The sequence below is a fragment of the Mauremys mutica genome, chromosome 23 (assembly GCF_020497125.1).
Source record: "Mauremys mutica isolate MM-2020 ecotype Southern chromosome 23, ASM2049712v1, whole genome shotgun sequence".
NCBI lineage: Eukaryota > Metazoa > Chordata > Testudines > Geoemydidae > Mauremys > Mauremys mutica.
This window is the reverse complement of record NC_059094.1, coordinates 21446369-21461350: the sequence shown is the minus strand read 5'-3', so window position 1 is coordinate 21461350 and position 14982 is coordinate 21446369. Positions and strand designations below refer to the sequence as shown.

General features: G+C 39.1%; 1 protein-coding gene across 1 annotated transcript in view; it reads left to right on the top strand.

The window, feature by feature from the left end:
- LOC123355544 (rhomboid-related protein 2-like) overlaps positions 1-14298 on the top strand; it is a 45053-nt gene extending 30755 nt beyond the window's left edge. The window contains exon 3 of the mRNA XM_044998140.1: positions 11385-14298. Within this exon, the coding sequence (XP_044854075.1) occupies positions 11406-12977 (1572 nt within the window). The 5' untranslated portion in view covers positions 11385-11405 and the 3' untranslated portion in view covers positions 12978-14298. The remainder of the gene's footprint in view (positions 1-11384) is intronic.
- The last annotated feature ends 684 nt before the right edge of the window (positions 14299-14982 follow it).

Below are 14982 nucleotides of genomic sequence, written 5' to 3'. Positions count from 1 at the left end.
ACTACACAATGCATTCCATGCAGTCTTGCAAAACCATGACGCTACATCTGTCTGAGGAAAAGCAGTTTTGTGCTTCTGCCATTATCAATTAAGACATGCTTAAACAGATAATGGTTTTCATTGTAACTTGATTTTGATCTTAATCTGGACTCATCTGATTTAGGATTTCCCTTTGCTCTGAATTTCTCTCTTCAAATATTAGAGAATTTCCCTAAACTATTGAGGATGAGTATAGTTAACACAGCTGCAGCTGATGTAGACTGATTGTCCGGGTTCCCAGCTACCTACCTCTACAACAGCCACTCTGAAAGTGCCCCCAACTTGTTGTCTTCCTTCTTTCTCCTGGAGGGAAAAAATTCATTGTAGATTGTGGAGCCCACCTATTCCTCCCCGACACCAATTGATACTATTTCATTTGCCACTTTCTCCTTGTTTAAGAATAGTGACTTACGCATATGATGCTGAGACCTCCATGCTTTAATTATTTTCTATTGGTAAAGATGTGACTCTTTTACATTTTGGTGGCTTGACTTTGTCCACTTACTGGAGCAAATTTCTAAATAACTTGCACACTGTCTATTCTGTATTTATGCATTTAATGAGTACAAAGTATACAAGGGCTTCCTGCTTTCTTTATTGTGGCTCTTTTTCACAGAAAGAGGAGATATGAAGAGTAGCCAGATCTGTGCTAACTAGTAAACAACTCTGATTTGTGGAAGAATTATAGACCTTTTGGATGATCTGAAGGACAAACCCAATTTTTGCAAACAGTGCTTATGTAAGCAGAAACACAGAAATGTTCGCTACCAATCAGCAGTTACTTCAGGCTTTGTGAACTGATCTAAAAACAATTGTGGGGGAGGGGAGGAATGTGGTACCTCTAGTTTTATAAATACTTGCTCTCTATGCATATACATACATATCAATAGTTATACTTTTTAACGTTAATTACAAATTTACCAGAACAACAAAGAAAGTGACAGGAATGTGCCCAGCCATAAGAAAACTCATGCATCCTCTGGGGTTATTTGTGCATTATGCCATCATTTGTTATTTGTAGGTCAGACAAAATACAGTAGAAAATAAAAATCAATATTGTCTCTAAAGCACATACTATTGATGATTAAGAATTAAAAGCTCTTGGTTTTAGAAGTATTTTTCCATGAGGACAATGTGGTTTATAGTTTTTAATGTTAAATTGTATCTGATACAGTCTGATAAGCTTTTATATCAAAAAGGTAAAAACTGGTTAAGGTGTTGCAAAGTGAATACATAGTTTTTCATCTCTAGGTCACTAGAGTTTAAAATTAGATACCGGTTGATGCATCATGAAGCTGCAGATTTCCTTTTCCCATCACTTATAGCTTCAACAACTGAACATGTGGCAGAAAGAAGGTTAAAAAAAATGAGATAAATGCATCTTGGATGCATCCCAAAAGGGGTGCTCTGTGCCCCTCACCTGAATAAAATTCAAATAGTTTAACAGAGAATTGTGTAGACCATTTGTTAGATGTTGGTCATCTGTGTGAGGGCTGATAGCAATTTTGCCATAAGTCCAGACTCTTTTTCCTGCATATGTTTTGACTATGTTTCTATCAACTGCTGTTTCCCATTGAGACATAACATGGCTCCAAGTGCTTACTCTTCATGTTTGGAAAGAATGAGCCTTTGCCTTTGTGGTGAACAAAATTTATTTCTTACTCAGTGAGGGTTACATGGTAAAACCACTTCTTGCTCAGGCAAGTCTAGTTAGCATCCCCATGACATCCTTCATGGTCAGCCTGTTTGGACCTGGACATCGCCATACTGGTTCTACATTACACTTCCATTATTTGTTCCTAAGTGGATAGCACATGAGGGGAAGTTATTTTTCTAGTGTTTTGAAGAGTCTACAATGGGCCGTTATGCTGGGGTGGAGGGAAAGCTTTTGTCCATAAAAGACGGGGATAGTTTGACACTCCAGTGTGAAGTACACTCTGACCAGCTTCTCCTTCTGGAATCCTTCAGTTACGAGATTTGTGCTACTGAAATGAGTCACCTCACCCTGTTGAGACTAGCTGTTGTTTGGCACTGTTTCTTCAGGCCAGGTGTGTTGGGGAGGGGGCAAACTTGCTACAGAATATGAACTATAGTAATTGTAAATAGTTAAACCAAGCACTCTTTACTGAAGAATTCAGGAGAAACCCCACAAACAGAAACTGTTTCCTATTAAATTGTATGCTAGTAGGGCTGGTAGATGATTACAAAAAAATCTCAATTAAACCATCAGATTAAAAAAAAAGTTGTGATCAAATGTAGTTTTAAATGCATTGTTAAACAATAACGGAATGCCAAGTTACATTTATTATAAATATTCTGGATTTTTTGACATTTTCAGATATATCAGTTTCAACTACAATACAAAATACAAAGTATGCAGTGCTCACTTTATATTATTTTGATTACAAATATTTACACTAAAAAATAAAAAAACTAGTATTTTTCAATTAATCTCATACAGTATCGTGCAAGTGCAACTTAAAAATGTAGAATTTTTTTTACATAACTGCAGTCAAAAACAAAACATTGTAAAGCTTTAGAGCCTACAAATTGAAGCATGAAGGGGCATATGAATGTTTAGCGTATCTAGCAAGTAATAACTTGCAATGCCAGCTACAACAGTGCCATGCGAACCCCTGTTCTCACTTTCAGGTGACATTATAAAAAAGAAGCTGGCAGCATTATCTCCTGTAAATGTAAACAAACTTGTTTGTCTTAGGGATTGGCTGAACAAGAAGTAGGACTGCGTGGACTTGTATGAGGTGGATTGAAAAATACATTTGTTTTTCTTTTTTATAGTGCAAATATTTGTAATCAAAAATAAAAACAGGTTACATTGTAAACTTTATATTGTGTGTTGTAATTGAAATCAATATATTGAAAATGTAGAGAAACATCCAAAGTATTTATAATAAATGTACATTCGTATTCTGTTATTAACAGTGCAATTAAAACTGATTGTGACTTTTTTAAATCTAGTTAATTTGTTCTGCATTAATTGCATGCATCAGCTGCAATTAATTGACTGCCCTAAATTCTACTAGGGCCCATTCTATCCTAAAATCTCCCTTCACCCTTGACTGCACCTCTCAACTTACTTTTCCTAATTAGTGGCATTATTATTTAATGTTTATATAACAGTAGCATCCGCAGGTCAAATAGGTGAGGGCCCCTTTGTGCTAGGCACTTTACAAACATAGTACATAACAGTATCCCAAAGAGCTTACAATTAAAACTTAATTACCAATTTAAGAATGTCTTGCTGTTCTAATTACATCACATCTTGTCAACTATCTTTTATTGGTTATCTCCATAAGCATTTGACATACCGTTTGTATGAATGGTGCTGTATAGAACAAAGCTGCAGTGGATTTTAGCTTGGTGATCAGTTTGTACTATAGAGCCCTAACAGAACAATATGTTTACCTTGAACTATAATCACATTGGGGTGGGGCTGACTCAACAATGAGAACAGTTAACATCTGTTGACCCTGCCCAGGCCTGTGTGTACAGTTCACAGCAGATGCAAGCTTGAGCTTTGACAAAGATAAAAGAACCCAGCTTCCCTCTCCCCCTCCTCCCCTGCATAAAAAAGACTGAATGTGGGGCCATAAGGATTGAGCTGAAGTTAATTAAATGCTCTGATTATAAAGAGAGAGAAAAGTCTGGCACTGTATAAGAGAATGAAAAAGGACACAAAATTGTATCCATTACAGACAAGATACTCTGCCAGCATGAGTGTCATGAAAAGTGGATTTCAGCTTTCTGGACTGGACAAGTGCTGTATGGACTGACCATTGGGTGAGAAATACTTTATTAGACAGGGAAGTAATATGTTAGTAAGTATAGGTTCTAGATTTTTTCTTTTACCTGTAATCTTATATTGCCAAATCCTTTTACTTGCATCTATTTGAATCTTTAACTCCAGCATTATTAAATACATTTAAATTTGGTTTTACTACAGACATGTCTAAGTGTCTTGTCCTAAGGAGAGAGTGTTGAACTAAGGTGAAGCTGGTAAAGTTAGGTTCACTGCTTCCATGGTGGAGTGGATTGGTGTACATTGCAGGTGTCTGCAATGTAAGGGACAGGGCACATGAGTGTAACCATGTGGGGTATGTAAATTGCTACTGTGCCTAGGAAAAGAGCAGGGTTTGTGCAAGCCTGGAATGGAGACAGTGTTTGTGTTGCCTGCAGCTGGTAGCTTTGAGAGAATTTCCCTTGGTGGGCACAGACGAGACTCCTTCACATTATAAGCAGGGAGTAGCAGCTCACCCTGCATGTCTTGGTTAACCCAGAAAAGTGTCACAGGGACTTTCTGGTGCTTGTAGGAATGACTGATTACATTGGGACAAGGTTTCATTTAACTATGAAATCGGACATGACCGATTGATTGATACTCTGTGCCAGAATGACAGGCTATTGATTAGTTGTTCATGGGTTTCAGCACAGGAAGCTTACTTACCCCGTTCATGACACCATTTGTATCAGAAATTTATTCTGTGATTTTACAATGAACTGATGGGCCTAAAACAAAGTAGAACTGTATTGCTAGATACCATATTACAGGTCTCAACTATATTGTTCTAATAGTCCAGTTACATGTTTCCGGGCTTGCTTAGCGATACACCACATTGGGGCACTGTTCTGACCTGGCCAGCTGCAGGAAAAAGCATTGTACACAAAACTGACAAAATTTATTTTTTCCTGTTCCATGGATTTTAAGGGAAAAAAAAGATTTTTTTCCTACTACATTTTTGCATTAATCTGCTAAATATGAATGTTTCTGAAGGCAAGAGCCCGAAGATACCATCTTTTCCAAAATAGAGTTGGAAATAGAATTAGAATTGGAAATGGAAATAGAGTTGAGTCTAATTGGCCTAACATATTTAAGTGCTTTGAAAACAATATTTCAGCGAGACTCTCACACACGTACCCCTTCATGACATTGTAATGGCCTCAGTTTAAAGGCTAGGTATGCCCCAACAGTTCTAACTCTGCCAGCGACGTTGTGATTTACTCATGAGATGTTGGGCTCTGAAATCCTTCTGTCCTCGTGAGGCTCTTATGAGAGAAGTATTTGTTAAAAAGTAGTCTTTCTTTGTTAACTTGAAGGCGGACTGCCTACACAGAGGATTCACTCTCTGCTCCAGCAGCTGCCAGCTCTCCCTGTCTACCAGCCTCTGCAGAGTGGCAATATAATCTTGTGCTTAAGGCACTAGACTGGGAATGAGGTGATTTGGGTTCTATTCCCAGTTCTGCTACAGACTCTTTGTGACCTTGCATAAGTTGTTTTGCCTCTTGATACCTCAGTTTTTTTAGCATATCTCATGAGGATTTATGATCTTCACTAAGGGTACGTTTATACTTACCGCGCGGGTCGACGCGGCGAGTTCGACTTCTCGGACTTCGAACTATCCCGTCTGATCTAGACACGATAGTTCGAACTCCGGAAGCGCCGCGGTCGGACTCCGGTACTCCACCGCGGCAGGAGGAGTTGGCGGAGTCGACCTTGGAGCCGCGGAGTTCGCTTCCGCGGTGTCTGGACGGGTAAGTCATTCGAACTAGGGTAGTTCGAATTCAGCTACGTTATTCACGTAGCTGAATTCGCGTACCCTAGTTCGACCCCGGGGCTGTGTGTAGACCAGGGCTAAGACAAAAAGGGTTTACCTGATTGTCAGGACTTCTCTATAGCAGGAGGCAAGCTGGTGTGGGGCAAACTGAGGATGAAACTGAGGATTCTTAAACAAACAAACAAACAAACAAACAAAAAACAATAAGGCTTTCCCATGTGAGCAGTTATGGAGCTGGAGGGCCTGTGTATAGATATAGATGGTCCTGAAGAAAGGTAGTTGCTCCTAATGTACTGGAGTGACCCAGCCTTATTGTGTTTATGTAATTTATATATAACTTTTACAGTTGAACAATGTATTTAAATATGTGATGTTTAGTACATTGGAACTCCAGGTATATGGTGTTAACATGGGGGTAAGCTGCAGGATTGAGGAAAGGGGAGCTCTTTTCTCCTCTATCCTTTTTACAGACCAAATCCAACTCTTGGTTGCATGAGTTTCATTGTTGCTGCACCTGAAGACCAAGGTGGAATGATAATGACTTGAACGTTTAAAAATAAAAATACTGACCTGGCCAGAGAGGCAAAGGGAAATAAATAGAGACAGTAAAAAGACCAATTTGCTTCTAAAGAGGTAAATAGTACACTGACAAGAAAGGAGGGGGGAAAGAAGGAGCGTAAGGTGAAAGGATGAGAAGAACAGAGCTGGAAAAGATAAGGTAACACACTGTGGGAGGGGGCAGAGGAGGAGGGTGTTGGTTTGTTATCTTGGTTTTTTAAGGCGGTTGAGAAGGTGATTGTAGCGTTCTGACTGATGCTGCATTGTTTAAGTTATACAGAACTTAGTATTTGCACATTTAGCTTTTGTACAGTCAAGCTGAGTGTTTGCCACCTATATATGTGAACAGATTGAAATTCAGCCTAAATTTAGTGCTTTAATGGCCATAGCTTTATATTTATACAGTGATGAATATCAGGGAATGAATAAATCCAAAGAGAGATATGCCCAAGTAAATGTGTTTTGATGAACTGTTCTGTGATGGGGCAGAGAGACCCCACATTGGCCATGAGATGGTTAAGGAGAGCCTGTGGTCTCAGTTGGCCCTGTCCCCCTACACCTGTAGCATATGTCAGGCATGGAGAGGGGAGTTAAAAGGACGAGACTGAGGGCTTGCCTACATTATAAAATTAAGTCCACTTACGGTAAGTCGACATAGAGCCACCACAGTAATTAAAGTGGTGGTTTGTGGCCACACCTGCTCCTTCTGTCAGTGGTGCACATCCTCACCAGGAGTCCTTCCACCAGTTGAAGTGGAGCATTGTGGGACACTGACAGTGGAAGCCCAGCATCTCTGGGCTATCAGCACTGGGGCGGAGCCCAGCTGTGAGCCTGCGCCCAGCTGACAGCTTAGGTTGTCAGCCAGTGGGGGGGGGGGGGCTCCAGCTGTCAGCTCCACTCGGGGATAACAGCCAACAGGTGAAGTAAGTAACCCAGTGTCTACACAGTCACTGTGTCACCCTAACTATGTCAGCATATGTGCTACACCTCTCATGGAAGTGGAGTAGTTATGTCAGTGCAGGAGGGGACTTACTTCGGCAGAAGCAGCATTCTAGCATACATGCTGACATAATTAGGTTGACATAAGCGACCTTGCATTGACTTAACTCTGTAGTTTAGACCAGGCCTCAGCCTAGCTCAGGGCTGACCAGGAAAGAAAGCAGAGCTCTGCTTCTCTTGATGGGAGAGAAGCCTGGTTGCAGCCCAGAGATTGAGTTAGATTGCTGAACAGATAAGTCCCTGTCAAGTAGGGATGATCAGACCCAAAGGGATCAGTGGAAGCACAGACTTTTGAGGCAGGATCCCATCAAAGGTATGGCAGATGACCTTGTTTTGAGTTGTGGCTTTTGGTTTGTTTACTGATTTCACTTGGACAGTAACATTCTAAAAGGGGTAGGACTGAAATCTGCCTGGGCAGAGGGCACTACCTTAGACCTCACAGAGACAGTGACGTAGACCAACAATTGGGTATTGTGTGCCCTTATGGGCCACAAGGGGATGCTGCAGAGGCAATCCTGTCACAAGGCCCCGGGAAAATAAATGTAAATACTCACACCATTAGGTCCAGACTACCACTCCACCAAGTAAATAAGGCTGAATTGCCTTATAAAAATCATGTTTATACATATATATAAAACCTGAAAGATGATATTGCTCACCAGTTATAAGGAATGAAACATCTGCAATTGAATGACAACTTAATTTTCTAGAATGTGTGTTGTTTTTTTTTAAATTGAATCACAGATAGCCCTTAGTTAAGAGAACCAGTCAGACCCTTTCCATGCCACGGTTATGCCTGTGTAGCCACAGAGATCCATCAGAATTTCCAACACGTGAAAACAAGCAAGTTTCCTAAAAAATAATCAACTTTGGTGTCTGGCACTATATATAACAATAATATTGCTCTTTCTTACTCCTCTGAGATTAAAGATAATCTTTAAATTTGGTTATTAAAATGACAGAATTTTGAACAAAGGTGTTAAAAGCCTATAGGCCAGGCCCTGAGCACCTTACTCAGAGACTGATCATTTCCTTATATTTGTACACGTGGAAATCCATGCTGCATGCAAGTCTTCTGTGTGGGAAGATCAGCCACCACTGTCCCCAGAACTAATGGAGCTGCACTGCCAAGAAAACCAGCAGGTTTCCCAGGGATGTGGTGGCACAGAGCTTCTGCACCAGTGATCCTGTGCCTTCTGTCTCTGCCTACATTTTTTATGTTGCGCCAACCTGATGGCCTCCAAGGGATCTGCCGAGACTCACAGATGAAACTTGGACCCACTGCTTCTTCCCAAGGTCAAACCCTACCCCTCTGATGGGAGAGACTGGAGGAAAACTCCAAAAGGGGAACTTGGTAAAATACTCTTCCCCACTGATAAGCCCCTCCTGTTAGTCTTTCCATAGCCTGGGCATTCAAATACTTGGTTGTCCAGCAGTCCTTACTTGGACAAACTCCCACCAGGTCTAATGAATTTGAATTTGTCTGTATCCAGACCCCTCAGTATTTGCCTCTCTATGAGTAAAATATATAGTTGTTTTAAATTAGCAATGTTGGATCATTTAAACTGGAAATAATTTGTTGGAGACAAAGGGTCAACACATGCAGTATAAATGCAATATGATTTAAAAAAAATATAAAAGAAATAGTTTATTTTTTTTTCTCTCGAGGACTGAGATTGTCCTGCTGAATTACCAATATATATATATATATATATGGGGCTGGGGGAGGAAGAGGGAAGGAGCCTAGACTCCTAGAGTTTTGCATTTCTGGCTATTGGGAATGATTGTTTCATTGCATCAGGTTAATTTTGGTCATAGTTAAATTTTGCTAGAAGCCACAGCAGACTGAACAACAAATTGATTTTTTTTCCTGACTATAAGTTCAATGCACAAGGCTTGAACTCCATTAAATCCTCCAGCAGTGGAAGAAGCTCTCTTTGGTGTTTTGTAAAATCTCTGAGACAGCTGAAAGAGGATGTGACTTTTTATTGGATACCATAGTGTTCTTAGTTGGCACATTTTAGTCAAGAAAGGTATGTTTTAATTATTGGTATTTCTTTCATCCAGTTAATAACCAATTAAAATTATAGTGTTTACCTCTAGCAGGCTCTCTTACTGTATAAAATATCTCCTGCATCAGTGTTACTACAAGTGTTTTTAGTATAACAGGAGCCTATTAAATTATACTTGCAACATATTTTACATTAATGCTATCAGCATAATTACTTCTCTTTTATTGCTACAAAAACATAGTAAAACAGCTTATCTTTGTCAACATATTGCATAATATTCAATACATATGTTAAAATTATAAATAATCCTATCAGGTATTTTCAGATATTTCACTGTAAAACAGAAAGCAGCAAAAACACCTCTCTGTACTAAGTGCAAGTCTTGTGATTTAATGGAAATATTACCAGCTTTAAACTTTATTTTACTATAAACATTTAAGTAAGTGCTGGCAATTTTTCAGTATATTTTTACTTAAAATATTTATTTGAATAAACCATGACCACAGTTCTCATTATGTGCCGCTTATTCACTGATTATATGTAATATTTATATCAGATACTAATGTAACTGAGCAAAGGACATCTATCTGAAATTATGGTATAATTATTAGTATAATAATCTAGCACACACTAGTCAGAATTGTGAGCTCACAACAATGTGTTCAAAAAGTCTTATATATATTTTTAATTTTAACATATTTTAGAACTCAAGCTACTGACTTGTTTTGTGGCCTCAAAGAAGTATTATAGATAGTGAGCATGATAAACCTTCACTGTGTGAGACAGTCAGTGGGGGCCAGATTTTCTGATGTACTTGAAAAACTGCAACTCCCATTGACTTCAACTGCAGTTGTTGGTGCTCAACCATTCTGAAAACCAGGACCTGAAAATGTCTTCACCTATTTACTCATACAGAAGGAAAGCCTAGTAGCCTTCACAAGAGTGCACAATCCAAGGCACAGTGATACTGCTTTGGCATAACTATGATGCAGGATGACAGACTACAAAGAAGCCATAAAAGGGTTCCACAGTCCTTTGAATGCAATGGAGCGGTGTGCCACAGTGGCTGTCTCCACAGAGCATGTGGGAGATGGTTCCTAGTGAGATGAAGGAAGGGCATGGGTGAGACCACTGGGCCCCACCAAATCTTTGTAGGTCGCTTGTGCAAATCCTTTGTAAATCCTATTTGTTTAGGCTTTACATGAATGATGTGCCTTTCACCATAAATGACAATGGTTCAGATGAGAGAGGTAATATCTTTTATTGGACCAACTTCTTCTGGTGAGAGAGACAAGCTTTTGAGCCACCCAGAGCTCTTCTTCAGGTCAAATGACTTTTAGAAAATAATAGCTCTGGTATGTGAAGAGAAGAAAGCCATGCATACTATTCCAGGCTTCTTCAGAGTGAAGCTACTGCTGAGAAGCATAATTTAAAAAAAAAAAATCCATCTGAGAGGTCATTCTTAGCTATCAGCCTAATGGGATAGTGACAGGTATTTCTAAAAACTGTTCTGAAAAATCCATTAAACATATTCACTAAATAATAATGTTTTATTAACTATCAAGGGAACTATAACTAATCAAAGGAAGTATAACTAATCACTGCAGGTTTCCTTTAAATCTAGTATACTATGTTTGACCTTTATTTATACTAGCTAAAAGCCTCCTGATTTTGTGGCTTTCAACCCTCTTCGTAGCTCTTCTGATTTCTCTGTTATGTGCCTTGATAGGCATAAGCAATATCCAAGAAAGTTCAGAAGTAACATTCCCCAGTATACAATTTATGTAGATTTGAGATTTTTTTCTATACTTACTTTAGATATTAACTAATTATTAAAGGCATATTTACTACACTTTAATAACCTCAGTAAGGACCCAATTCTGCAAAGGTCCAAGCACCTAAACTTCCATTGACTTCAATGTGACTTCAATGTAAATTGAGGATGCTTAGTACCATGTAAGATTTTGGTCCCTATTAAGGTAATTTTTATTTTTAATTTGAAGAAAAATAGCTAGAAAACATCACTGTATTAATGTTGTACCTGAGATATTAAAATCTCAGCTGTTAATGAAAGGGTGATGCTCTTTATGAGCTTGGTTACTATGTTTTGAATGTGAGAGAATCAGTGTCAGCTTTTGTGTAATATAGTATAGAAGGGCTGCAACTGTGACAATATCTTATGTTTATCTTTCATGGCTTTTAGTGCTAAGATGGCAGAGTAACCATGGGAGACTGGAATTTTCTTGGAGGCATCTTGGAGGAGGTCCACATTCATTCCACTATTATTGGAAAGGTCTGGTTAACTATCCTTTTCATATTTCGAATGCTTGTCCTAGGTGTGGCAGCTGAAGATGTCTGGAATGATGAGCAGTCAGAATTCATATGCAATACAGAGCAACCTGGCTGCAGAAATGTTTGCTATGACCAGGCCTTTCCTATCTCTCTCATAAGATACTGGGTCTTGCAAGTTATATTTGTATCTTCACCTTCCTTGGTCTACATGGGCCATGCTTTATACAGACTAAGAGCCTTAGAAAAAGAGAGACAAAAGAAGAAGGCACAAGTAAGAATGGAACTTGAAGGAATTGAACTAGAAATGACTGAAGATCGGAAAAGACTGGAGCGAGAACTCCGGCAACTGGAGCAAAGAAAGCTCAACAAAGCACCCCTGAGAGGCTCCTTGCTCTGCACTTACGTGATACATATTTTTACTAGATCTGCAGTTGAAGTTGCGTTTATGATTGGCCAATATCTTCTTTATGGTTTTCAGCTCAATCCTCTTTATAAATGTCAGAGAGAGCCATGTCCAAACATAGTTGACTGTTTTATATCAAGACCAACAGAAAAGACAGTGTTCCTATTGTTTATGCAATCAATAGCAATTGTATCATTGTTTTTAAACATCTTAGAAATTGTCCATCTAGGGGTCAAAAAAATTAAAAAGGGACTTTGTGGGCCTGATAAAAACAGGGATGACTTTGATGATTTCTGTGTAAGTAAATCCAAGAAAAACTCTGTAATACCCCACCCTTGTATGGGAACATCTGCAACGCCACAAAAAACTCTCCCTTCTGCCCCTAGTAGTTATACAATGTTAATAGAAAAACAAACTTACATGGCAGGCCATGATGTTCTAAATTCATCTTCTGCATTCCAATCTGTTAAAAACAACCATACTGAAAATAGCAACAATCACATCCATGATGAAAAAGAAAGTAAATTGTCAAATGAGATGCAAACGTCTAATACTTTGGACCGTCATCCTCGAAATACCAGCTCAAATAATAATGAAGGCTTAAGCAAGGTATTTGGGACAGAAATTAATGGTAGTCAGCAACAAGATGAAAAGAAACATTGCCTCAGTGGCATGCATTCTAATCTAGTTGCTGATTCAGGTCTGTGCTTGGGAAGCCTGGCAGACCTGCCACCTGGAAGTTCATTGCAAACTGATATGACTTCTCCTATTTCAATTAACTGTGCTCGAAAGCTTCGTGGAGTCAGTTCCCCATGGAACTGTTCTACAGTAGTTGAGAGTGAAGGGTCTCCAACAGATTCTCCTTCCATGAGCAGCAACCGAGGACAAGACAACCTAAGTGGAAGCAGAGCCCAAGACCTTTCCAAGACTGACCTAAGAAAAATTGGCAGACCGGACACTCCTGATTCTCTAAGCGAGCTGAGCTCAGAATCCAAACAGAGCAGAAATTGTGAAAGTCCTCAGGCTTTCTCTCCCTCTCGGCGAATGTCATTGGCAAGTAATGCCAGCAGCAGGCGTGCTCCCACTGATCTTCAGATCTAAGAGTTTGTTACCTTACCTATATGTTACATGAATGAGCACTGAGGGAAACAGTGGCATTACTGGACACTGTCACATGAATTATACCTATTTGTAATTGTAGTTAAGTTAATCAACTTTCATCAGCTCTTTCATGGAGGTAATGCAAAGAACTGTGCACCCTTGTGCAGTAATTAAGAACTCCTGAAATGAGAAATTGATAATAAAAAATTATTTGCTCTATTAGATTTTGTCATCTTTTTATTAAATCTAATAGAGCAGATAATTATTAAGATGACTTAAAATCTAATAGAGCAGATATCCCCATTATCTTTCCTGTTCCTAAAGGAAACAGATGTCAAAGTAACTTTTAATTTAACCCAGTAAGTCCTGTATCAAGTCCATCCAAGTTCAGCCTAAAAAAAATCTATGGATCACTGCAATTTTTTTTGGGGGGGGGGGGATGGGGAGGAGGAAGTGATGGAGACAGGAGCCATCTTTGTGTGGAGGCCTCTTCATTGCCTCTTTTCACCCTCACTCCCACATAGCTCCATGGCAGAGGGACTGTGCTGACAGGGATTCGCTTGCTGCAGTTGCCTCTGAAAAGCACCTTAGTGGGGGTTCTACATCAGAGATGAGGAACATGTATTTTTGTTTGTTTTGTTTTAGGGGGAAAATACTGAAAAGAATGGACCTCCACTGCCCCTTCTCTAGATCTGTGGAACCCACATTCCACGAAGCACCTGTGAAATATAAAAGGGTTTATGTGAGGATGGGGAGAAGTGAGCACTATTCCACGTGCCTGCATGCTCCCAGGGAGCAGCCCCAGTTGTTTTGCTGGCCAGGGTGGGAAATGTTTTCAGCACCCTCTCCACCTAAGCAGTGGAGCATCGAAAAAACAAAAGCAAAGCAACCCCCCCCCAAAAAAAATACTGGAAAAGCCAAGTGGTGATACAGCCCCCTGGACAATTGGTGCCCAGGGCAACTGCTCTGCTCACTCACCCCTAGAACAGGCCATACACTCTTTCCTCTGTGCCTCCCTGAGTTAAATTCACAGTTTTGAGCAATATTTCCATAACTGATAATGCAACATCAAGGTTAAAACAAGAACAAAAAAACCCCAAAAGCTAGGAAATTGAAAAGTCATTTTTCTTTTAACATTAGGCATGTTGCACATGGTGAAGTATTAACTATTCTTGTGTATCTTGTTAAATCTATCTACCTTAGGCTTTTCTTTGGTGTCTATCACTTTAGCATCTGAGGTAAATACATAATTGTATGTTATTTTATTGATATTGCTAAATAACTACCTTACCATATACAGGATGTGCAATATGTTCCATTAACAATCATGTAGTAATCTTAACTTTTGCATTTTCTGACTTTTAAAATTTTAATTGGGAATACTTATATTTGCAATAATGTATGTGTTTTGCAATTAATTTTCTGATTTTTAAAAGAAAATGCCTCTGCTTAATGCACTCCTTTTGCACAGTATAAATAATACATAAGTAGCAATAATGTTACTTTTTAAATGGTTCCGATTGGGCTTTGAAGTTAATATCTCAGTTCACTGAATTGTGCAGAAGTCTGTCAAAGAGTTTGTATCCTGCTGCTTCTGTTTGGAGATAGTTTACTGCAAGAATGTGTCACATAGTAATGACAGTATCTTTTCAATGGAAAAACAAACATGAAATTTAGCTAACATTAAAACTTAAGAATTTGCAGAATATGGCAGAATGCAACAGAAATTGTTGAAAGACCCAACATAAAATATGGATGTTATCTTCACATCCAGGATGTTGTCCTAGTCCTGCTAATGATTAATAATTATTTCTAGATTTTATAATGCCTTTCATCAGTGTACCGCAAAGCACTTTACAAAGAAGATAAATATTATCCCCATTTTACAGATGGAGAAACTGAGGGCAAAGCACTGTTTTTTTCAAGGTATTTGAGTGTGCATAATTCTTTGGTTCCCCCTGCATGGAGCTCTCCAGTTGAAGCCTACTCCCCACAGTGGTGGAGA